Raw genomic sequence first — 25,888 nt, forward strand, 5'->3', positions numbered from 1 at the left:
TAGCCTTTGGCAGGGCAAGCCGGGGGAAGCGAGAGGGAACAGATAACAGTTCTGTTTGATCCTTATGGCAGCTTTGTAATCTATATGTCAAACTCTCGGCTTTACAATACATTGCCTCTGATCTCCCCACATCCTATTTAACAGGTAGTTTTATCCCCATTTACAGATAAGAAAACTGAGCCACAGAGAAGTAACTTTTCAAGGTCACACGACTGGTAGTGGCGCTGGGATCTGAACCTACTGTGCCAGCTCAGTGTTCTCACGTGGGTGGAAGCCCTCTGCATGCCGCCCAGTGCCTCGACTTCCCGACCCCCACCCCCACCTCAGTCTATACATCCTGTCCCTTCCTCCCCACCTTTACCCCGGACCCCCTACTCCCATCCCGCGGTTTCAGCCACAATCGCCCAGCCGACCACCACAGGGTTGAAAGCCACTTCGCGCCCAGAACTACTTCTACTCCCAGGAAGCTTTGCGTTCCCCCGGAATAAAGAGCCTTTGAGCGCGGGGGCCCCGCCCCGCCCCGCGCGGGCCCCTCCCACGGGCGCCGGCCCGGGGCGGCCGTGGGCGTGTCCCGGGCGGTGGCGCCCGCGGCCCGGGGCGGAGTCTGGCTGCCGCTCGGGGCTGCGAGGCAGCCCCAGAGGACGAGCTCTGGCCGTAGGTGGCTCCTCCTCCGCCACTTCGCAGCCGCAGGTACCCGGCCGGCTGCGGTGGAACCGCCTTTGTACCCTCCTCCGGGGGCCCGCGACGGCCGCTGCGCGCCCAGGTCCATTGTTTCGCCGCTCTGTCTCTTCCGGACAGGTGCTGGCGGCGCGCGGGGCCAGCACGTGCCAGAGCCGCGGCCTGAGCGCCCCTAGGGATCCGCGGGCGCCCGCTGGAGCGTCCTCGGGCGCGCGGCGGGGGATGAAGTACTTGAAGCCGTGGTGGTCGGACGGCGGCAGCCTTTTTCACCTCACCATCCTGCTGAGCTTGGCGGAGCTCCGCCTGGACCTGGACCTAGACCTAGACCTCGACCTCTACCTGCTGTTCCCGCCGCGCACTCTGCTTGGAGATGAGCTGCTGCTCCGGAACGGCCAGACGAGCCACATCTCCGCGCTCAGTCCTTTCCCGGCCTCGGGAGGGTGGGGGCGCGCCGAACTGCTGCACCCCAAGTGCTGGGAGCGGGACCCCGCGGCGCCGCCAGAGGGCCGACTGCTCCGGGAGGTGCGCGCGCTGGGGGTCCCCTTTATCCCCAGTATCCGAGTGGACGCATGGCTGGTGCACAGCGTGGCTGCAGGCGACGCCGACGGGGCGCACGCGTTGCTCGGCGCCGCAGCCGCCTCGTCTGCCGGGGGAGTGGGTGCCGGCGTGGAAGGCGTTAGCCAGGCTGCGCCGGGTGGCGGCGGGGGTCCGCGAGCGGTTCAGAGTAGCCCGTTGGCCGCCGGGGAGGAGGAGGAGAAGGCACCCGCGGAACGGACGGCTCAAGTGTCGGACGCCGACGGACACGCGAGCGAGGTAACAGGAGAGCGGGACGCGAGCTGGTGCTGGGGGACCTGGCCGGGAGCCCTGGTTATGGCGGGCGGGTGGGGCGGCACGCCTGCGCACCTCCACCCGTCGCCCCCGGGCAGGTGGGGTTTGCAGGTTTGAGGATAACTGTGAGCCTCTCCTTTTTGTGAATTCGACCGAAGAAGGCTTAGTGCTGTCGCTATGGCTCTTAGGCTTTTGGGAACCAAGTGGGTGAAGTCATCAGCTAGCTTATGAGGGAGGACGGTATGCTGGAAATTTTCTGGCCCACTATCTTCGTTTAGTACCTCGTGTAAAATGACATATCTTTTTCCGGAACCGAAGGCGGCCTTGGGCTCCCGGAGGATACACGTTTCTCTTAACTGCGCTCTCAGCCCAACGCGCTCACCTCCTTCGGATATGAACCCATTGCAGTTCGTTTTTAGATGCTTCTCTGGAATGAGGGGCTATGGTCAGTGTCCACTCCGAGGCCCGCAGACAGACCGGTCTGCTCTTACCTAACGATTCTCCACACCTAACAATCCACCTCCCCCCAGAACTTGTGTAACCCCTTAGCATAAAGAACACGGGTACCCTGACAGTCATCTAGTGACTAACAAGTTTCCTTTGGTTCGTAGGTTCAAACCTTTCAGTTTAACTTCCTTTTAAAACAAAGTTCACCAGAATCTATTGACTGAAGTGTCTGGTGCTCCCAACGGCGAGTTGGTGTCTACAGACACAGGATAGCAATTTCCAAAAAATCGCCTTATCCAAAGTTCCTCCAAAGGGATCTCTGTAATTGGTCCAAACCTCAGTGTTAGCAATTGGTATTGATCCGCAAGAGTTCCCTGGACGTTGTTTTTGTGGAGTGCAATCTTATGCAAAATGGGGCCAGACTGGTTTGTTTGCTGCTCTTCAGAATTGCCCTGTTTGTGTAGGCAGTTGCCAGACGAGCTTCTCCGCCCTCTCCTAGAGGGGTCATTGTGTCCAAGTGCCGGGTGATTCAGTGTTAAACGTATCCGATCCCTGCCTCTTCCTGGGGCCGGAACTAATGGGATGGGGGTGGGGGAGTCTCGGTGGGCTCCGAACAAACGGAGGGTAGGGGTGGGTAGGTCTTTTCTGCTCGCTGCTCCAGCCTCCACCCTGGGGGGTGGTCTCACCTGAATCTCTCCCAGTTCAGGGGTGGAGCGTTCTGTGCCGCTCCCCTTCCCGATTCCGTGCCACCCAGGGATGAAACCCAGTGTTGGATGCTGTCCCAGATGGCACCCTGCCCCCATCACCGCTCAGTGCCAACCGGCCTCCGAAGTGTGCGAGGACCTGGAGGCACAGGAGGCTACTCTTCAAGGACTTCACTCCCCCGCCCAGGCTCTCCTGGTAGATATCTCTTTAGACCAGCAAGGCTGCCATGGGGGAAAGCTCTGGGGACCTAGGCAGAGCCAGACCTTGGATGCCCTGAGCCCAGATTTCCTAAGGAAGAGGGTGAGGTTCACCCCAGGCCATTCTCCTGGTATCACCTCCTCCAGCTGACATGTGCGGACCTGCAGGACTGTGGTCGCTGCTGGGATGACCTGGTTTTGTTCATTCTGGTGATAATTAGCTGTTGAGCACCTTACAGTTTTCACAGCCAGTTCACCTGTATTGATAACACCTTTTACATGCCCCTTGTGAGGTCCACGGGCCAGGCATCCTCATATCCAATTCATACTTGGAAAATAGAGATCCAGTGAGGTTGAGGGGCTTGGCTAAACCAGCACAGTTAATTAGTACTAGAAGTGGATCTAGACTCTGAGCCCCCCTGACTCCCAGGCTGGCACATTAAGCATCTCCACTGCACTTTTGTGTGCAAGCGTGCAGCGGAATGGGCATTACCCCCATTCCTGACCGCAGCACCACTGCTCTCCACTGCTGGATTGACTTTAAGAAGCAAATTGTACCATCAGTAATGCCGAGGTTAGACTTGGAAACCATGACTCTGGAGAAAATGGGCAGAAAAAACAAAACAGCTCTGGTTTTTGCGATCAGCAAACCTGGGTGTGGGGGCATCACATAATAATGTGCCCTCATATGGACTGCCTTACTCCCTCCAGGCCTCAGTGTCTCATCTGTTGAGTGGGAGAGTAATGCTTCCCTCGGGTGCCGTGCCCATTAAGTGGGAAAAGCATGTGTGAAGTGCCAGCCTAGTGCCTGGGATATGATTGTTTTCTTCTTTTGCCCCCATCCTCAACACACCCTCCTTAACCGGTCCCCACTCAACATTTTGTCTTGTTTGTCTCTGTGTCTAGCTTGATTGGTTGTCTGTTAAGGAGGTGGGGTGGGTTGGAGCCAGACTGCCTGGTTTGGGATCCCAGTTACACCATGCATTGCTCTGTAACCTTGGGCCATTTCTGAATTTATCTGTGCTTTATTCTCACCTGCACAATAGGAATAATATAGGTGCCTACTGCAGGGGGTTGTTGTGAGAATTAAACGATTCATACCATGGAATAGGCTTAGAACTGTGCCTGTCCCGTCTTAAATGCTCAAGGTTAACTTCAAAGAGAGGGAGTGCTGTGACATAAGAACATCTAAGTTTGTTACAGATAATTCTGATGGCTTACATTTGAGTTGTAGGAGATTCTGGTTTTATAGTATAACTTTCCATAATTTTTGTACATGTGCAAAGATATTTTGGAGTAGGGGATTTTCCAAGTATCAAAAGAAGTACAGTTTTGGTTTCATTTCTTAGTGAGGCTAATCATTAGTTGCAAACAGAATGTGGAATTCCCCAGGGCAGACAAGCTTCCCTTCCTGACCACAACCATTCTCTCACAACTTATAAGGCACATGTTCTTCAAAGTCATGTACTGGTTAAACAAAGAAATCAACGGTAGTTGTGGAATTGAATGTGTGAGCATATTTGAAGATGGGGTGCCTACTTAACAGCCAGCAGCCGTGTTTCAGAGAGCTGTTGCCACTTTACAATTGAGAGGGCTTGTGGTCATCTTGATGTGGTTTCATGCCGTGGGACAGATGGGGACCTTCTGCCCGGTGAGGGGTCCAGCAGGACCTCTGACCTTTGGAGTTGGTTTCTTGAGGTCACAGGAAGAATCTGATACAGTCAATATTTGCTTCTAAGAGTATATAAAGGGAAGAGAAAGCAGGTTGTTAAAGTGATTGTTAAAGTGAAAGTTGGTTTTTGTTTCAAAATCAAAGATAGTCCCTGATGCCTGGGCAGTTGGAGATAGATGAAATTTCAAACACTTGCCTGTTTTCAACTTACAACCATGATACAGAAATAGTCTTTTGTGTAATGATATGCATTGCAGTACGACGTTTCACAGTAGACTTTTTACTTACTAAAATATGCAGTGAAGATGCACCTATGATCTTCTCATGGGAAAGAAGAGCATGGGTCACTGTATTCATGTTGTTGCTGTTTAGTTGCTCAGTCGTGTCCGACTCTTTGCTGCCCTATGGACTGTAGCCCGCCAGGCTCCTATGTCCATGGGATTTCCTAGAATACTGGAGTAGGTTGCCATTTCCTCCTTCAGGGGATCTTCCTGACCCAGGGATTGAGCCTGTGTCTCCTGCATTGGCAGAGGGATTCTTTGCCACTGAGCCACCTGGGAAGCCTATTAGTGTCCTAGGGCTGCTGCGACACAGTAACTTGAACCAGGCGACTTAACAGAAATGTACTGTCTCACAGTTCTGGAGGGAAAAAGGTGGAGAGAGGGTCTCAGCAGTTCTGAGGTTCCAGGCTGTGATGGTGAGGCTGAAAGTTGTGAGGGAGAGGTTCTGGGAGTTTCCAGGCCTCGCTCCTGGTTTCTGGTCATTTGCTGGCAGTCTTCGACGGCCCTTGCTTTTTACTGCATCAGCCCAGTCTCTGCCTTCTTCACATGGCACTGTCCCTGTACGCATGCCTGTAGCCAGATTTCCCTCTTTATAGGACACCAGTCATATAGGATTAGGGGCCCACCTTCTCATCCTAACCAATTACATCAGCAATGGCTCAGTTTCCAAATAAGGCCACATTCTGGGGTACTGAGGGTTATGACTTTGAACACATCAATTTTGAGGGACTCAGTTCAATCTGTTATGCTGTCACCATCTCCCCTTTCTGGGAACTCTTGGGGGTGTTCCACTTGCTTACCAACTAGGTACCAGTTGTTGAAAGTCCACGGTGTCTAGAAGCAGCTGGACTACATGTGGGACCATTTGCAGCAGGACTTGGTATAAGTTCTTGAGCAAAGCTGGTTTTTGGCTGGCTTGTTGTGCCACAACCCCAAGGAACCCCAGACTTCTTCCAGTCAGCCTTTGACCTAAAGTGGTAGGTTACAGAGACATCATCCCTCCAGTGTCTGAGTCTCCCCTCGCTTGCCCTACTTCTCGGCTTCACTCAGAATTGGAGCGCAGGGCCCAGGCCTGCCCTATGGGCAGACTCAGGCAGGCTGCTCTCGTGGTCAGTGTGCTGGCCCTGGAGCTTCACTGCTGACTGGTAATATGATCCGAAGCACACTTGTTAACCTCCCTGTGCCTTGGTTCCCTTATCTGTGAAATGGGTTGGTAAGAGTCCCTTCAGGAGGATTAAAGAGATCACACGCGTTCTTTGGGATTGGCACTTGGTAAGCCCTCCATGTTAGCAGCTGCTGTTAACTCAGCGGGGGCAGGAGGCGCTCCAGTGCCCCTTCCTAACTTATCCCTCTGTGCTTTGTTGCCACATACAGGTCTCCAGAGCATGCCTTGTTCTTTCCCGTTTTCATCTGGGAAGCCCCCCGGGGGTCCTCATTGCCTACCAGTTTGCTATTTTGTTGTTCAAGGCTCCCCATCTGATGCAGCTCCCTGTTCTGAGTTCATCTCTCCAGCTGGCCCACACCTGTAGCCTACTTGGCTACTTTGACTTTCTCCCTTCCTCTTCCCCAAATAGCCGGTTCTTTCCTGCCTTTGACTCGGTTACCTTTGCCCAGAATGTGTCCTTTCATTTCTTTCAAGTCTTTTACTGTTAAGTTCTCACTCCTCTCCACTATTACCTCAAGCATTTCCTGTTCTTTCCTTTGTGCCCTACTGCATTTTGTGACATTTCTTCTATGGGACTTGTGTTCTCTACTTTGAACTGCAGCGCCTTAAGTGTGGAAACTGGGTCTTCACTCTAATGTGCAAGTGGCACCCAGGGACAGGATTAGGAGCAGAAGCCCGTTCAATCAGCCTGTGTTGAGCTCCTCATTCATCCTCCACGTTGACTCTGCAGAGCTTCTCGGGTGCTGAGAGCTCACGTGTCTTGAGACCTTCCAGGCCAGAGTTCCAACTGCAAATATACGAAATATACGAAATCCTGATGGGCTATCTGATCGCTTAATGCCGATTTGAGTGGATGGGGCAGTGGAAAGCAGACTTTCAGGTTGGCATATAATTAATCAGGAGGTGAAACTCAGGATTGCTTAAAGTATGATCTTGCCCAGAATAGACAGGTTACTGTTCTTAAGTGCTGAGGTAGACTATGCCGCCCCCCACCCACTAAAAAATTGAAACAAAAACAAGCTTCTCACATTTGTGGTAGCCTTTCGATATGAATAGTTTGTTCTCAAAATCTAATTAAAGATGTACAGTGATATTCAAATACACTTCTGGGCAGCTGAAGCAGGCTGAGGCTCCAGTACATACCTGGGTGGTTTTTGGTTGAGTTGCAGGTGGTGGTTGGCAGACCATGGTCAGTGTTGTAGAGGCAAGGAAGGCATGGCCTTCTGTGATTGGGTGCAACTGGATTCCCTGGCATTAGCCAGGGTTCTCCAGAGAACAGTCAGAGTGTGTATGTGCGTGTGTGTGTGTGTGTGTGCGTGCATGCGTACATGCATGTGTGCTAAGTAGCTCCAGTCATGACCAACTCTTTGTGACCCCATGGACTGTAGCCCACCAGGCTCCTCTGTCCATGGGATCTTCAGGCAAGAATACTGGAGTGGGTTACTATGTCCTCCTCCAGGCGATCTTCCCAACCAAGGGATCAAACCCATGTTTCCTGATGCAGGTTGGAGGCAAAATTTCTTCCCCAGGGAGACCTTAGTTTTGTTCCATTTTGCCCTGAAAGACTTTCAGTTGATTGGATGAGGCCCACTTGGATTATCAAAGACACTCTCTTTTACTCAGTCACCTGGTTGGGGGCCACTGTTACCCACATCTGCACAGTACCTCAGTACCTTCACAGCAACACTAGGTTAGCATCTGATGGAATTCTGAGTCCTGTAGTCTGGCCACACTGACATGTAAAACCAGTCATCACCCCATCCCAGCTCCATCTCTTCCTGGGCAACCTCCATGAGGCTTGGTGTCCAAATTGTAAAAGGTGAATATTAACTTCTTTCTGGGAAAGTTCCTTCAGCATTAAATCATACTCTATGTTAAAGGGCTAGTGCAGGTTTTGGCATAGTAATAGATATTCAGCGAGTGATTTGCTGTCATTGCTCCAGAGCTGGGGAATGTCGAACTCCCAGGAAACCCCTGACATATGGAGGAAATGGCAGATGACCACGAGGTCTTGCAGGAGGCCTTGGGCTTGTTGAGGAGGCAGAACCCTTAAGGCTCATCTGGAAAAAGAGCTGCTTAGCCTTACTTTAGAGCTGGGTTTCTCATCCCAGTGACTGTGTCAAATTACCCGGTTGTTTGATACAATGTAAATTTCAGGGCCCACCTGAGACTGGCTGAATCAGAGCCTCTCAGATGGGGCTTGGGATGGGTCTGCAGTTTCTCAGACTTCCACATGATTCTTCTGCCACCCTATGTTGATCTTAGCCATGGTGTTACTGCCTCAGGACTTTTTGATGCCCAGCAATGTAGAAATGGAGGGCAGAGGCGGGTGGGCGGGGGACGGTGCCTGGTTGAAAACTATCCTTCTGAATTTAAAGCCCAAAAGAGCTCGTAGACTGAGCCAAAGTTACCTGCTTGAGCAGCAGGACCTGGGCTAGAGCCCTGGTTTGCCAGATGTTGTTTTAAAGTTAAAGCCTGACCTGTCTAGTTCCTTGCTGGGGATGAGGAACTAACTTGCAAAAATAACTAATAATGAATGCAGAACTAACTTGCAAATACATACAGTTCAAAATTAACTCATGCTTAAGTTCTAGAATAGGTGAAGCTAGGGTACAAATATGAGAACTTTCTGGGAGTGTCTGAGAACTTTAAATATTCTCTTTCACAGTTGAGGTACAAGTTAAATGAGTGCCTGCATTTGTCAGAATTGTGCAGTTAAGGTTTATACAGTTCTGGCCAGGTATACCCTACCTAAAAACTATGAGAGAGTGATTGAGTAGTGTGGAGGGGAAGGGTGGTGGGATTAGTGATGTAAGAACAACAGGTAAGGGACTTGCCTGGTGGCCCAGTGGTTAAGACCGCGCTTCCAATGCAGGGGGCTTGGGTTCGATCCCCAGTCTCTTCGTGGTCTCAATCCCTGGTTGGGAATTAAGATCCCATACCTCAGGGTGTAGCCAAAAAACAAAACCAAAAAGGAATAGCAGAAGATTGTTGATAATTTTTGAAACTGGATGATGGGTTCATGGAGGGCTTGCTATATTGTATTCTGTTTATTTTGTGTGTTTGAAATTTTCCAGTGTGAAGAAAATACAAAAACATCATGCATGTTGAAGGCCACTTGGCCTGTCCTGCCTGCTGGAGTAATGTAGCATTACATGAATCTGTCCTGCTCCCCCTCCCCCCCTCCCCTCTGCTCTGCCCTGCCCTCTCCTGGTCCCTCTGCTCCCCCTCTCCCACTCCCCTCTGCCCTCCCCTCTCCCAGGCTCTCAGCCTACACATGGGGATTACTTGTGGGAGAAGCAGCTCCTTTTAAAATCAAAGCCTGCAGGTTGGAGTTCAGCCTGCCCTTGTGTCCCAGGTGTTGAGTCTCCTGTTTGGAAACACTGGCTGTCTTCATACCCAGCTTCTCCTGGTGGGCTGTCACACTGAATGGCTTAGTTTCAGCCTCGTGGAGGATGCTTGCCAATTTTTTTAGCTGCTTCCTCTAGGAGCCTTCAGAAGTGAGTTTAGTCTATAGCACATTTTAGGGTGAGCAGTTTCCAGCACATAATAGCAAATGGAGAGAATGGAGATTGGATAATGGAGTCCTGTCCCCCATCCCTGTCACCAGCATAACAATCACCAGCGCAGGGCCAGTCTTGGCTCATCTGTCACTCCCCATGTCCCTCCCCCCATTAGTTTGAAACAAATTCCAGACATCATTTCTTGTGATTCTTGTGCCAGCTCTTTGCAGAGAGACAGTCAAGAGGAGAAAAAAGCCTGGATTTGTTCCTTTCCTGTTCTTCCCACTACGTTCATCAACTCAGAAAATCTTCTATAAATATTTTAGGGTATATATCCCTAAAGGACCCTTCTAAACATCAACACAATGCCAAGACCACACCTAAAAAAAAATCAGCAAAAATTTGTTACCACTGAAGGTCTAGTTCGTATTTAACCCCAGTTATGTCATGATAAATTTTTTCACAGTTGGTTTGTTGGACTTGCAATCCAAATAAGATCAGTGCCATGCGCTGTAGCCAGCTGTTCTGCTTGATATTCAGAGACGGACTTGTTTTATTCGTACGGAGCGAACTCTTCCCATGTCTGCAGTTCTTATCTGTGTGAAACAAGTGGGAGCCATCGTGGGTGGTGGTGCAGTTGGCTTTCCGGTAGGAAGAAGGCACCCTTCGTCCTACAGAAGAGGAAATGAAGAGCCTTCAGCGAATGACTTCTCACAGCAGCAGACAGGGGTGTTGGGACACCCAATGACTACCAGTGAAAGGCGGAGCCCCGGGTAGGGGGAGAAATGTCCAGGCCTCTCCTGTTTCCCCCATCACCCTCTCCAGCCTCCTCCTGTACCCTCCCACCAGTGAATCCTGCTGGGAGCCCCAGAGTGTGCAGGGCTCAGTTTCTGGGGGAACACATGGGGACCTGGGGGGGCAAATAAGAACCAGGACAGTGTCCATGAGCAGGCTGTCAAGTAAAAACGCCTGCAGCCACACCCTGTTAAGTCACTTACCAGGTCAGTGACTCAACAGCAAGTTGCTTAACCTCCCTGTGCCTCAGTTTCCCCCTTTGTAAGAGGAGAAAAGAGCAGTACCTGGGATGCCAGGCAACTTCAGTGAGATCATGATTGTGGTGCCTGGCCCAGAGTGAGTGCTCAATCAGTGTGAGCTATAATTATTATAAACTGCTGCAGCAAACCACCCAGGCTAGACAGGACACAGTCTCTCTTTATCTGGCTCCTCGTTTCTCTCTAGACCTGATGACTCCAGCTTGCCTCCAGCCTAGAGCCAGGGCCTCAGAATTCTCTGGCCTTCATCCCTCTCCCTCTGATATCATCCTTCTCGTAGGCCCCACACTGTTCTTTGTCTCTGAAGGTTCTTCCAACCCTGAAGGTCACACCAGGTCTTAGTCTCTCCTCCCCCAGATCACTAAATGAAAGGCCTAGCCAGTGAAGCCAGCCGGAACTGTTCACAAAGAGTGTTTTCAGCGTCGAACTCTCCATCGTCCTCTTCCGGTCTCAGCACAGGATAGTAAGTACCGAGTCAGAAATCATGCTGCCAGATACCAGAACTTCTAAGACTCAGCAAAGAGAAGAGTCCAGCTTTGCTTCTTTCTCCCCTCTCCACTATCCTTCGTTGTCTCTGAAAACCTTCCTTTGAGGCTCAGCTCTGCTCCCTAACTCATCTGTGGTAGCAAAGATGAGTTAACAGCTGGAGGACAGGTGTCAGAAGGATACAGCCCTCGGTACCAGCAGGGAAGGATGTGGGAGAGGGGTGGTTAGGAATGGGGATTGATACGTTCACACTGCTGTAGTTGAAACAGATAACCAACAAGGACCTACCGTATATAGCACAAGGACGTTGTTTAGTTGCTCAATATTCTGTAATAACCTAAATGGGAAAAGAATCTGAGAATGAATAGATACATGTATAGAAAAAGGGAAAGTGTTAGTTGCTCAGTCATGTCTAACCCTCTGCAACCCTCCAGACTGTGTAGCCCTCCAGGCTTTCTGTCCATCGGATTCTCGAGGCAAGAATACTGGAGTGGGTTGTCATGCCCTTCTCCAGGGCATCTTCCCGACCCAGGGAGATACATGTATATGTCTTACTGCCACCTGAAACTAAGACAACATTGTTAATCAACTAAACTCGAGTATAAAATAAACATTTAAAAAAATTATTTACAGCCCAGTAGGAAAGAAAAGACCCATATAATTGTAATTTTACATAGAATAGAAGGCATGTCATAGGAGAAACCTACAGGCCATGGGATTTTTGAGACAGAAGAACCCAGTTTTAACTAAGGGGCCCAAACTGAGAAGGTCTGGATCCATGCAGAGGATGGGGTGGCTAGGCTCCCAGCAGTCAGGGCTGTGGCGGGAGGGCCTGCCTTTCACCAGCTGCCAGTTCAGTGCAAGTCCCTGGGTGGTGGTGAGCACCCCAGCTCACAAGTTTACGATGGCTTCCTGTGGTGAGCATGGAAACTTTCTTCTTTTTTTTTTTTTTAAATTGAGTCCCAGCCTGAGAGTAAAAATCACCTACCTACACACAAATAAAAAGTAACTTAATGATGGGTTTTGCTTACCCATTCTTTAAGAGCATGGACCATGAATCACCAGTATATACAACAGTGCTTGTAAAACACTTGTACTGTCTGTTTCAGCTCCTTGTCATTGAGTTGAGGAAAACAGGAAAAGAAGAAAGCAAAGAGATAGTAATTACTGGCTACTAGGGGCTGGGGTCGCTTTCTCTTGGGGTTCTAATTGAGTTGTCAGAAGTTAGTCATTAATTACAACTCTTCAGAATCAAAAAGCAGTAGAAAGTACTGATGTTTGATAGGATCTTAAAATGTATAAAGTGCTTTTCCTCAACCACTTCCTTAAAATATGAATTAGAACTGTTACCCTTCATGTCACAGACAAGGAGACTGAGAGTCAGAGTGGCCCAAGGTCACAGCTGGTAGGATTAGGAGTGGCCTCTCTTACTCAGCTGTTTTTGGACATGAGTCTTCCTAGCCAGGAGGCTTTTATGGGACCTTGTAGACTGTGCAGAGTATACAAGTGCAATAGCCCTTTTTCACTTTCTAAATAGAAATAATATTGGACCTCCCTCTCCTCGTCTTGTGTTCGTGGTGTCTCCACCCCACCCCACCCCAAGATAGAATTGCTTAACTGTCACAAATCGGTCCCTGGGAAGAGGACTCTCTCTGAGCCCAAGTTGAGTGGGCAGGATGTTTCTAAGGGAGTACATTTCCAGTTTACAGCTGTGGAAGGGAATACAAGAAAGCAAATTTGGACAAAAGCAGGAGTCAAACTGGAGCAGGGCAGTGCCAGGAGCTCTGGGGCTTAAGTGACCCTTCACAGTTGTCCCATGATGGGTGAGGTTGCCAGGCCTTTGTGCTCTCTCTGTTCAGTCCTGAGATGTAGGTGCCCCAGGAACAGTGTCACCTTAGGTGAGGGGGCCCTAGGTAGGCGAGGCATTCTGTAAAGGCCCAGCTGGAGGCTCTTTGCTCCCAGGTCAAGGAGAATTCTTTCACACTTTCCAGTGAGGAGTTCTGATGTTCCATAAAGCTTCCCAATTCTTTTTTCTTCAAAACTAGCATGACAATGATACAAAAAAAAAAAAAAAAAGAGAGAAAGAATCCAGGAATTACTTTTATGCATATTCCTGCAAAACATTAAATAAAATGTTAGCAAGTCATACAGAAATATAGGTGCATAAAGCATTTTTTAAAATGGATGTATTAGTTATCTATTGCTGCAGAGGAGATTATTCCAAAACTTAATGACTTAATACCACATTTATTATCCTATTTATTATGTGAGCTAGAAATTCTGGAGTGGCTTAGCTGGGTGGTTCTCCTTCCTGGTTTCAAGAGATTGTAGTGAAGATGGTGATTGGAGTGCATTTATCCGAAGGCTGAACTGGAGCTGAGAGATCCAGTTCCAAGGTGGACCACTGACAGCTGTGGTCAGGAGGCCGCAACTCTACTCCAAGTAGAGTTGGAAAGGCCAAGGCCTCTCTGTAGAAAGAAAGCTTGAATGTCCTTGCAACGTGAGTGCTCGCTTTCACCAGTACGAGTGATCCGAGGGAGAGCAAAGAGGAAGCCACGGGGCTGAACCATTACGCCCACATAATAATACTCCTTTTGTTAAAAACAACTCATTAAGTTTGGCCCCAACTCAGTAGGGGGGTTAATCTTCTTGAAGAAGAAGAAAAGAGTGTTATATATAATTTGTGGATATTTTTGAAACACCTAAGTATTCAATATCCATTTCTACTTTTAAAAATGCCCTTCAAAAATAAGGATAGAGCTTCATACTACCAAATCCTCAGATACAGTCTTGTATCCACTTTCTACTCCTTATCCTGAAATGAAGGCTTTATTTTTCTTTCTTTCAAACTCAGTCCTGCCATTTGTCCTTTGGAGTCTTTATCTATAGCTTTCTGAATGTTATCCTTTCTCCTCAGTCATTGCCTTACAAACATATTCCAGCATCTCATCTTTAAAATATTGCTCTGACCCACTTCCCCAGTCACTTCATAGCCAAAATTCTTGAAAGAATGGTCTGTATACTGTTCCCAATTTGTTATCTCCCATTTACTCTTCAACACCGTATCACTGGGCTTCTACCTTAAGTTTTTCGAAGGCCACCCACACACTGCTTTCTTATTGCCAAATCCATTGGATACTTTTCTGTCCTTACTGTGCGCAACCTCCAAGCAGCATTCAACACAATCAACCACTCCATTCTTATTGAAACAGTTTTGGATTCTGAGACACTGCTATTCTGTCTTCCCCTGCAACTCATTTCTTGTCTTCAGTCTTTTCTCACCAGCTTTTCTGCTTGACCTCTGAATGTTTCAGTTCTGCAGGACCCTGTCCTGAGCCCCTTCTAGCTTTGTGCTCGCTTGTTGGAATCTTGTTAGTTCCTGTGTGTGTGTTTATGTTGATGTGTTTCCAGTTTTTACTTTCAGTTCAGACCTTTGCTCTAAATTCCAGATTCTCATCTCAGTAATGTAATAGATGTTTCTGCTTGACTTTTTACGTCTCAAACTTGACATTTCCAAAATGGAAGACCCCTCAGTTTCCCTTTTTAATGGTTCTGTTTGTAACTATCCACCATCTTTATTCAAGCCAGAAATCTAGGAGTCATTCTAAATTTTCTTCCCTTTCCTTGATCTCCCATTTCCAGTCCATCAACAAGCCCTGTCTCATTTTACACAGCGTATCATGGATTCTTCCGCTTCTCTGTCACCACCACCTTTTTCCAGACTCTTATTTCTGTGTGCATGTGTGTGTGCACGCGTGCGCACTAAAGTCACTTCAGTCATGTCCGACTCTGTGCAACCCCATGGACTATAGCCCGCCAGGCTCCTCTGACCATGGGATTGTCCAGGAAAGAATACCGGAGTGGGTTGCCATGCCTTCCTCCAGGGAATCTTCCCAACCCAGGGATCGAACCCTGGTCACTTATGTCTCCTGCACTGGCCAGCAGATTCTTTACCACTAGGCCATCTGGGAAGACTGTTACCTACTGTCAATTAATTACTGTAGTAACCTCCTAACTGGTCTCCCCACTTCCATGCTTGGATTTTCTCTGTAGTTGCAGAGGAAGAAGAAATAACTGTAGCTCAGATTCCTACTTTAACTGTAACTTTTCCTGTCTTGGCCCTTTTGCTGCGCATGCTTCCATCCTTAGGAGAACTCAGGCTTTCTGTCATGTCTCTAGTCTCTCCCCTACTCCTGGCTAGGACTCTTCCCTTACTGTCTTCATAGTCGCAACTTGTTTCATACATACATTGATCGGAGACTGAATGGGAGAAGGTGAGTAAAAATGCTACTACTGTAGTAGACCCCAGTAGAAAACCCAGTAGAAAAGACCCCAGAAGAAAAATGGACAGAGACCACACAGAGTTCACAGAAAAGGAAATACAAATGCTTTTAAACTTGTGAAAGATGTTCAACTTCACTCATAATAAGAGAAGTAGAAATTAAAACTACAGCGAGATGCCAGTTTTCATCTATCACATTGGCACGTTTACTGGTAGGAGTGTAAGTTAATTACCACAAACATTTTCAGAGGCCATTGGGTAGAATCCATCAAATAAAAAAATGCATGTATGTGTTGACCTAGGGAAATAGATGGGGAAACAGTGGAAACAGTGTCAGACTTTATTTTTGGGGGCTCCAAAATCACTGCAGATGGTGATTGCAGCCAAGAAATTAAAAGACACTTACTCCTTGGAAGGAAAGTTATGACCAACCTAGATACCATATTCAAAAGCAGAGACATTACTTTGCCAACAAAGGTCTGTCTAGTCAGGGCTATAGTTTTTCCAGTAGTCATGTATGGATGTGAGAGTTGGACTGTGAAGAAAGCTGAGTGCCGAAGAATTGATGCTTTTGAACTGTGGTGTTGGAGAAGACTCTTGAGAGTCCCTTGGACTGCAAGGAGATCCAACCAGTCCATTCTAAAGGAGATCAGTCCTGGGTGTTCTTTGGAAGGACTGATGCTAAAGCTGAAACTCCAGTACTTTGGCCACCTCATGCGAAGAGTTGACTCATTGGAAAAGACTCTGATGCTGGGAGGGATTGGGGGCAGGAGGAAAAGGGGACGACAGAGGATGAGATGGCTGGATGGCATCAGTGACTCGATGGACGTGAGTCTGGGTGAACTCCGGGAGTTGGTGATAGACAGGGAGGCCTGGCGTGCTGCGATTCATGGGGTCGCAAAGAGTCAGACACGACTGAGTGACTGAACTGAACTGAGCATACATTCTAGGAATTTATTTTACTTAACACATGTGTGCAAAGAAGTATGCATAAGGACATTTTAATTATTTTTTAAGAAATGATTGGAGACAAATATCCATCATTAAGAAACTAATCAAATCCATTGTGGTGACAGGAATGTATTGGTTGCTCTCCTCTGTACACAGCTCTTTCTGTTTTTAGATCTTTGCTAAAATATCACTCCCTTGAGAGGTCTTCCCTAACCAGTCTTTCTAAAGGTGGGTCCCCCCTTCTTCTCTTTCACTTGCCATAACTTGCAGTAATTTTCTTAGTTCACTTGTATTTTGGGCTTCCTCTCCCTTCAAATCTAAGCTGTGAAGAGGCAGTCTAGACTTTTTTTCACTATTGTATCCCCAGCATCCAGTATACTATTTGGGATTTAATATGTATTGATTGAATGAGTGAATGAATAAGGAAAGCTGCATGATACCCTTATTGATGGAACATTATGAGTAAAAAATAAGAATGGCAGGTGTGATAATGTGATGTAATACGTGTTTAGTCCTCATCTGCCCCCACCCCCACCCCTATGTGGCAGAGCTCCCAAAGACCTTGGAATTTCCTAAGCATGAGAGCGATGGGAGCATCTTTTGTTATAATATTTGGTCTCTCAGTCCTCAGTTCCTGAAATAGTTCCTAAGCCCTGAAGGTGAAAGGAAGTTTTTCTTATTTATAACATGCCCCTTCTAACCACACCTGACTTACGGGGTTGTTTTTTGTTTTTTAATATTTATTTGGCTGTGTCATGTCTTAATTGCAGCATGTGGGATCTAGTTCCCTGACCATAGATTGAACCTGAGCCCCTTGCATTGGGATTGTGGAGTATTAGCCACTGGACCACCAGGGAAGTCCCTTCATTCTGTTGATGAGGTAGCTTTGGGAGAGCCCCCTAAAGATGGGAGCTGGTTGCCAGGGGAACCAACCACATGATGAGAGGATTAGAACTTTAAACCCTTCCACCCACCCACCCACACCTCTGGGGAAGGGAGGGTGCTGTAGATTGAGTTTAGTCACTAACAGCCAATGATCGCTCAACCATGCTTGTGTAGTGATACCTCCATAAAAAGCCAGAAGGAGGACTTTGGAGATCTTCCAGGTTGGTGATCACATGGAGGTGCTGGGAGAGTGGTGCAGAGCATGGCAGCTTGTGACCTTTCCACAGTCCTTGCTTTTAGGCATCTGTTTGTTTCTGAGTTGTGTCCTTTTGTAATAAAATAGTAATCTAGTGAGTAAAATGTTTTCCTGAGATCTGTGAGCCACTCTATCAAACTAATCACACCAGAGGAGGAGGAGGGTTATGGGGACCTTTAATTTATAGGCACTTGGCGGGAAGCAAGGTAACCACCTGGATTTGGAACTGACCTCTGGAGGGAGAGAGAGCAGTTTTGAGACTTGAGCCTTTAACCTGTGGGATCTGATGCTGCCTCTAGGTAGATAGTGTCAGAACTGAATTAAGTTATAGAACATGCAGGTGGTGTCCCAGAACTGCTAGGTGTATGAACAGCCCACACATCTGTTGCCAGAAGTGAAGTAGCAGACCATTGAGAATGGAGGGACGACACAGTGTTTTCTTTTACATCAGATGTCATCATTATTATTGAGCAGTATTCTGAAAGCATGAGCAAAGCAATTAGACAAGAAAATGAAATAAATTTAAATCGTGAGAAGGAAGAGGTGAAAAATAATTAGTAAAGCAATGGACATGACTGTATACACTTTGGGGGAAAAAATAGAAATTAACAGGAATTATAATGGAAGAATAGTTTTTTGAGACTACCTTCTGTAGTTGCCTTGGACAAAATGAGTTTGCCATATAGGAATTTTAGGGGATAACTTTAGTTAGATATAATTTCAAACTTTAAAAAAAGTTGTGAGAATAGTATATATCCTTTACTCAGATTTGCCTGTTGTTTACATTTGGCCCCATTTGAGTTACCTGTTTATAATTATATCTATATACACATACAGTTCTTTCATTCTGAAACACCTAAGAATGAGTTGCAGCCATTACGTATAGTACTTCCTAGTATGATCTATAACCAGTTAAACAGAATCAGGAAAATTTAACATGAATCTAAGACTATAATCTATTGTCCATACTCAAATTTTATCTATTGCCCCAGTAATATCCTATGTAACTACTTTTTCTCCTGGGTCTGCATCTAACCCAGGAGCACATGTTGCATTTACTTGTCAAATCTCTTAAATCACCTTTAATATGGAAAAGTTCTTTCAGTTCCTGACCTTTAGATTTTGGAAGAATATCTTTATTTTGTAAAGTGGCTCCCAATTTTGATTTGTCTGATGTTTCCTCATTACACTGAGATTATGAACACCACAGAAATGGTATTGTATCCTTCATATTGTGTGAGGAGGCATCTTGCTTTATTGCCATATTGTGATGATAGATTTGATTGCTAGTTTATTTTTCTTTTGAACTTATTTTGTGTTGGGGTGCAGCCAGTTAACAATGTTGTTATAGTTTCAGATGAACAGCAAAGGCACTCAGCCATACACGTACACATTCTTCCCCCAACCCCCGTGACCCCATCCGGGCTGCTGGGTAACACTTGACCACTTGGTTTAGATGGTGTTTGCCAGGTTTCTCCTGAAGGGTTATTAGTTTTCTCTTTGTAATTAAAAAGTAATCTGGGGTGATACTTTGAGGCTACTTAAATATTTTTATTTTTCATCAAGTTTTTATTCCCTAGTTTCAGTATTCATTCATGATTTTCTAACTCCATCATTCTTCTATATTTATTAGTTCCATTCTACTGTAAGGGAGATATTTCCCTTTTTCCTCATTTACTTGTTTATACTGAAATGAACTCGGTCCTTTTATTTAACACATTTATTGAGTTATGATCCATTATTATATGATATAATAGGATTTTTAACCTATTTTCTGCTTCTTGCCATGTGATTTGTGGTCATACAGAATTTCTCTATCTTCCATTCTTCTCCCGAGTTTTAAGGCAGGCCATCTTACAGACTTTTGTTACCAAACTCTTAAACACTTTGAAAGTTTCCTTATGGGCTTGATCTAGTTAGGTGTTAGCCACTGGTTTCCTCTGTTATTGTTTATTTATGTATTGTTATAGATAACATTCTCATGTTTGCAAGTTTATGTGTCTCTCTACATGTGTTGTATTAATTCTGATATTACAGACTAAGGAGACCTTGCTTCATGGTTCTAAAATAGATCTTGTGATTTAGAGGTTAGAAGCTTCTATGCCCACCAGCAGCAAATTTATTTGTAAACAAAGTTAACTGCCTCAGGAATTTAGAATTTTGAATTAGATTCTCTTAAAGTTATGACCAACCTAGAGAGTATATTAAAAAGCAGAGACATTACTTTGCCAATAAAGGTCCGTCTAGCCAGCGCTATGGTTTTTCCAGTAGTCATGTATGGATGTGAGAGTTGGACTGTGAAGAAAGCTGAGCACCGAAGAATTGATGCTTTTGAACTGTGGTGTTGGAGAAGACTCTTGCGAGTCCCTTGGACTGCAAGGAGATCCATCCAGTCCATTCTAAAGGAGATCAGTCCTGGGTGTTCTTTGGAAGGACTGATGCTAAAGCTGAAACTCCAGTACTTTGGCCACCTCATGTGAAGAGTTGACTCATTAGAAAAGACTCTGATGCTGGGAGGGATTGGGGGCAGGAGGAGAAGAGGATGACAGAGGATGAGATGGCTGGATGGCATCACCGACTCAATGGACGTGGGTTTGGGTAAACTCCGGGAGTTGGTGATGGACAGGGAGGCCTGGCGTGCTGCGATTCATGGGGTCACAAAGAGTCAGACACGACTGAGCAACTGAACTGAACTGAAGGCTTAACAAAAGAAACCTTCTCTTGGCAAAAGATTGAGGTTAAAAGAGTGATGACGAGTCTTATCTTTTCCCTTCTTCCCTGAATTTAGATGGGAATCAGAGTTTCAGTTGCAGAAAAGAGCAAGACTATGGAATCTCACTCATCAGAAATTGCATACAAACTCTTAGGATGTTGTATCTAGGAGTTCATCTGTTCAGCAACTATTATTAAGGGTCTGCTGTGTGCCAGGCTGTGGTGTAGGCAGAGGGTATACAGCAGGAATCAAGCAGAGTCCCTGCCCTCAGGAAACTTGCATTCTAGTGGGACAGATTAGACAATAAACAAATAAAATAACATGTTCAATTCAGTCGCTCAGTCGTGTCCAACTCTTTGCAAGCCCATGGACTGCAGCACTCCAGGCCTCCCAGCCCATCGCCAACTCCCAGCGTTTACTCAAACTCATGTCCATTGAGTCAGTGATGCCATCCAACCATCTTATCCTCTGTTGTCCCCTTCTCCTCCTGCCTTCAGTCTTTCCCAGCATCAGGGTCTTTTCAAATGAGTCAGTTCTTCACATCAGGTGACCAAAGTATTGGAGTTTCAGCTTCAGCATCAGTCCCTCCAATGAATATTCAGGACTGATTTCCTTTAGGATGGACTGGTTGGATCTCCTTGGAGTCCAAGGGACTCTCAAGTGTTCTCCAACACCACAGTTCAAAAGCATCAATTCTTTGGCGCTCAGCCTTCCTCATAGTCCAACTCTCACATCCATACATGACTACTGGAAAAACCATAGCTTTGACTAGATGGACCTTGGTTGGCAAAGTAATGTCTCTGCTGTTTAATATGCTGTCTAAGTTGGTCATAACTTTTCTTCCAAGGAGCAAGAGCCTTAATTTCATGGCTATAGTCACCATATGCCGTGATTTTGGAGCCCCAAAAAGTAAAGCCAGCCACTGTTACCACTGTTTCCCTATCTATTTGCCATGAAGTGATGGGACCAGATGCCATGATCTTAGTTTTCTGAATGTTGAGTTTTAAACCAGCTTTTTCACTCTCCTCTTTCACTTTCATCAAGAGGCTCTTTAGTTCTTTTTCACTTTCTGCCATAAGGGTGGTGTCATCTGTGTATCTGAGGTTATTGATATTTCTCTCGGCAATCTTGATACCAGCTTGTGCTTTTTCCAGCCCAGCATTTCTCATGATGTACTCTGCATATAAGTTAAATAAACAGGGTAACAATATATAGCCTTGATGTACTCCTTTCCCTATTTGGAACCAGTCTGCTGTTCCATGTCCCATTCTGTTGCTTCCTGACCTGCATACAGATTTCTCAAGAGGCAGGTCAGGTGGTCTGGTATTCCCATCTCTTTCAGAATTTTCCAAAGTTTGTTGTGATCCACGCAGTGAAAGGCTTTGGCACAGTCAATAAAGCAGAAGTAGATTTTTTTTCTGGAACTCTCTTTTTCAATGATTCAACGGATATAGGTGTTAGTTACTGTGTATTGGAAGGCTGATGGGAATTATCCAATAGACAAGGAAGTATTGTTGATACAGAAAAGAGGATAGGGTAGCAGAAGCAATGTCTTCGAGCACATGAGCTACTTGTGATGGAGGATGTGAACAAGAGATCATTGAGGTAAGAAGACCAACATGTACAGTGTCAAGAATTTGGTACAGAGAACAGAGAAGCAAGTAAAACCAAGTGGGCCATCAGCACATTAGCCTCCTTTTCCTTTTGCTCTTGCTTTGATTTCTCTCCTTGTTTTAGCATCTGTGTATTTACATTTCTTTGACTTTTATTTTCTTTTTAAAGATTAACATTCCTGTGGTTTAGAGTAGGGGGCAGTAATGCTGTCCTTGAGTTAGTCCAGTATGTTTTGTTGCTGGAAGAGAGAAACTAAAAACAGATCCTTGGAAAGAATTTAAGAGGCCTTGATGTTATGTTGGGCTTCCCTGTGGCTCAGATGGTAAAGTGTCTGCTTGCAATGCGGGAGACCCAGGTTCGATCCCTGGGTCTGGAAGATGGCCTGGAGAAGGAAATGGCAACCCACTCCAGTATTCTTGCCGGAGTCTGGTAGGCGACATTCCCTCAGGCGACAGTTCATGGAGTGGAACACAACTCAGAGTTGGACACGATTGAGCTTAGTGGGGAAACGGTATACAGAGAATTTTTAATATAATTGGAAGTATCAGAATATATATTATATGCTAAATGGCAACTGTTTGAATGTTCAGAAGAATTCTCTAGCCTTTTAATTATCTGTCTCCTTTTAATTATCTGTCTCCTAAGTTAAAGGTGAAGGACTCATCTGTATAAATAAGCATAGTTGAAAATATCAATGGAGATGTTAGTTTAAGCTTTTACATTAAATTTTTTTCAAAATAAAAATTTATTTACATTTTTTCTGATTGTAAAAAAATACATGTTTATGGTAAAACATTCAAACAGTACAGAAATGTATAAAATGAAGTCAACTCTCTTTACCCTCCCTGAAGTCAGGGGGTTTATAAATGCAAATAATTTACATTATCCAGATCAGAACAGCCTGTCTCACAGTGAGTTTTTGAAAAGGACAGGACACAAAAGTGACCTTTGTTTCAGAATTAAAATGTTTCTTTGATACCAAAATAATGAAATGTCAGTCTTAGCTTTCGACTTGTGGGTTTTCCTGATCACTGAGCAGTAAGTACAAAACAGTTTTAAAGATTTTACTTATTTGATGAAATGTGGATTTGTACTTAGCACATTTTGGGGTCGGTCCTTTTTATAGGAGAATGAGGTATTAAGAGGTGTGAGTCACAGTCCCCAGCATGAAGAAAATGAGCAAAGATCATCAACCCAGAAGGAAAAATCACTACAGCAGAAGAATGAAGATGAAAATAAAGTAGCAGATAAGCCTGCCTGGGAGGCAGAAAAAACCACTGAATCTAGAAGTGAGGTAAGCATGTCAGAATATTCCAACCATACTATTTTGGCTTTAAGGTAGATTTTATGTCTTTTGACAATTTGTGTTGAGAATGGATTTTATATATGTGTGCCTTACTAGAAGTAAATTTGATATATGAAAATACATATTTTTTAAAATTGTGGATGTGGTTATTTTATTTACAAAGGAATTAGCCATAGACCATTATATCTGGTTAAACCCACACACCCGTCCAGAAACCTGCTAGCAGGTTTTGTTGTGGTTTTGATTGAGGATTCCTGGGTTCAGGATGCCGGCATCTCTGGCATCTCAGCCAGAGATGGCTGGCATCCTGAACCCAGGAATCCTCAATCAAAACCAGCCACTTTCAGAAGTAGTAGACAGGTTGGCTAGGTCTGGGAAAGGAGAGAACCCTACAGGGATATCACTCTCAATCCGGTTGGAACTTGGGCTCACACCCTCGCTCAGTCTCCTGGTGCACCATGCTCACTGGGCATCCATGAGCCCACTTTGCATCTTTGGCCTAGGTGGAGTCAGATAGCCTCATTGACTCCTTGCAACTAATAACCACACTCATGAGTAGTGGAGAGAGTGGAGAAAGGTGAACTCCAGGAGCCAGGCTGAACTCCTTCCTTCTTTAACATGGGACCTAATCTGGGTTCTACTCAGCAGTGGTCCAGACAGGTGAGCATTCCACAGACATTTAACCACTTAGTACTTCCCCTGGCAGGTGGCACCCTTGCAGGTCTTGCCTGACAGGGCTCCCAGCCCTGCACTGCCCCAGGTGGAATTTGGGGCTGTGCCTTGAACACCCATGGAGGGTAGAGTACTATGCCTTGGCCCTTCTCAGGCAGCCCATCATCACTGTAGCCTTGACTTTCTAACATCACCCTGAACATAACATGATTGACAGAATGAAGCCTGAAAGCAGTTCTGCTCCCTCTGCTCACTCACCACTCCCCCGCCCCTCCAGCCTGTTCTAACCTGTTTTAGGGAACTAGTTCTTCCCTGCATGCTGGGTGAACTCTAGGACAGGCCCTATGCTAAATAATCAGACCCAAACCTCTCTGCTCATCCCAGTGCAACAGTTGGTAGACAGAACCAGTGTAAATTCTCAGCAAGTCTGTAGTTTTCCCACTCCTCTCCCTGCTGCAACCTCAAAGCCTGGCGGGGAGGAAAAGGGTGTGTGGCCAGCTTCTTGGCTTTTCCCAGTTCTTCCTCCCTTGTTTGTTCAGCCATCTTCTCTGAAGCTGAGGGTGTGATGGGTGGTAAGAGCTCAGAAAAGGTGTTCCTTTACTGTTGCCAGTCTGAAACTGGTTTCCCTGGACTGCAGAATGTATTTAAAACCACTTCTGTTGGTTAGGCACTTTCATTTTGCAGGTTCTTTGGAGACCCCTCCGAGTCCCCTCCAGCTAGGAGTCTCTCACTGTCCTTCTCAAGGACACATGCACCTCCACCTCCAAGTGGCCTCTCAAGCACCTGCTGGTCCTGGAAACCTGCACCTCACCTCCTTTGTCAATCATTTCTCTAGCTGCAACCCATGCTTGCATCTAGAAATATGCCTCTTGGATTATTTTTCAGGCAAGCTCTGGATGCTCATCTGTTCTGTTCCCTAAACACACCATGTTTCTAAGTGGTCTCTTTGAATCCTTTTTTGCTAGTCTTTAGAAGATGTGGAGTTCACCCCAAGGAACCCCTTTCCATTTTCACTTTACCTCAGGCTATTCAACCCTTTTATGAGCTAGTTAAATGAGACCCCACTGCAGCCTGGCATTTCACTGTAACCTGCAGAGGTATGCCCAGCTGCCTCTGCTTTTACCCACTGGTATTTTCCCCAGGCCTTGTGTTCCTTTGTAATTAGTGTACCTTGCTATGTGGCTTTACCAGCTCCTTATGTGAACACGCACGCACACACACACAAATGCCAGAGAATTGCCACATCGGTGCCAGTGAGTACTGAAATAACCATGTCTGTTTTGGAGGAGACATTTCAGGCCACTTTACTGAGTGCCTCACAGACCATCTTTTCTGAGGTGAAAGATGTCCTTAAACTGGTCTTACTGCCACTTCCTTGTGTATAGATTGATGCTGTTGATTCATTTTTTTCCTGGGTATGTCTTTGCAATTATACCCCTTCACAAGGCTTCCCAGAAAAGTAGGACCTTATTTTCTCCTTTTTTGAACTGCCTATAGTAACTCACTCACTGCTAGGTAATAGGCACTCATTAAATAACAATGAAGTGATAGATAAAGTAGAGAGCTTCCTTGGAGAATTTGAAATATTTCACTGCAGACAGACATCAGTTTGGACAAAACTGTCTAGAAACACAATCACTTAAGAGTGTGGCATTTGTGCCTTGGTTCTTAATTATCAGACTCAGCTCCTTTTTGTAGGTCCATGTTTCTATTTTGTGTCAGTGTTTAAATTACACTTCTTGTAGGAACTTCTAATGATAAAGCAGAAAGGAGTTACTCTGACCACAGGGAATCACTGGCATTTGAGAATATTTAGGATGACTGACATAATTTACTCATTAACAGTGACTTCCTTCTAGCTGCAGTGCAAGCCTAGACTGCTATTAATGAAAAATACACAAATATATACAGGTTAATTGGTCTGAAGACACATTTTTCTCACTAAAGACAAGTTGAATTTAAAAAGTAAAAAAAAAAAAAAAGCAACAATACATATTTTTTAACTTTACAATATTGTATTGGTTTTGTCATACATCAACATGCATCCGCCACGGGTATACACGTGTTCCCCATCCTGAACCCCCCTCCCTCCTCCCTCCCCATACCATCCCTCTGGGTCATCCCAGTGCACCAGCCCCAAGCATCCAGTATCGTGCATCAAACCTGGACTGGCGACTCGTTTCATATACGATATT

The 25,888-nt window shown here is 46.0% G+C and overlaps 1 protein-coding gene across 1 annotated transcript in view; it reads left to right on the top strand.

Annotated features, from left to right (window-relative positions):
• Positions 1-602: 602 nt before the first annotated feature.
• Positions 603-25,888, top strand: part of NFE2L3 (nuclear factor, erythroid 2 like 3) — a 34,543-nt gene continuing 9,257 nt past the window's right edge. The window contains exons 1-2 of the mRNA XM_027539360.1: positions 603-1,491; positions 22,842-23,009. Coding sequence (XP_027395161.1) covers positions 901-1,491; positions 22,842-23,009 — 759 coding nt within the window. The 5' untranslated portion in view covers positions 603-900. The remainder of the gene's footprint in view (positions 1,492-22,841; positions 23,010-25,888) is intronic.

The sequence above is a fragment of the Bos indicus x Bos taurus genome, chromosome 4 (genome assembly GCF_003369695.1).
Source record: "Bos indicus x Bos taurus breed Angus x Brahman F1 hybrid chromosome 4, Bos_hybrid_MaternalHap_v2.0, whole genome shotgun sequence".
Taxonomy (NCBI): Eukaryota; Metazoa; Chordata; class Mammalia; order Artiodactyla; family Bovidae; genus Bos; species Bos indicus x Bos taurus.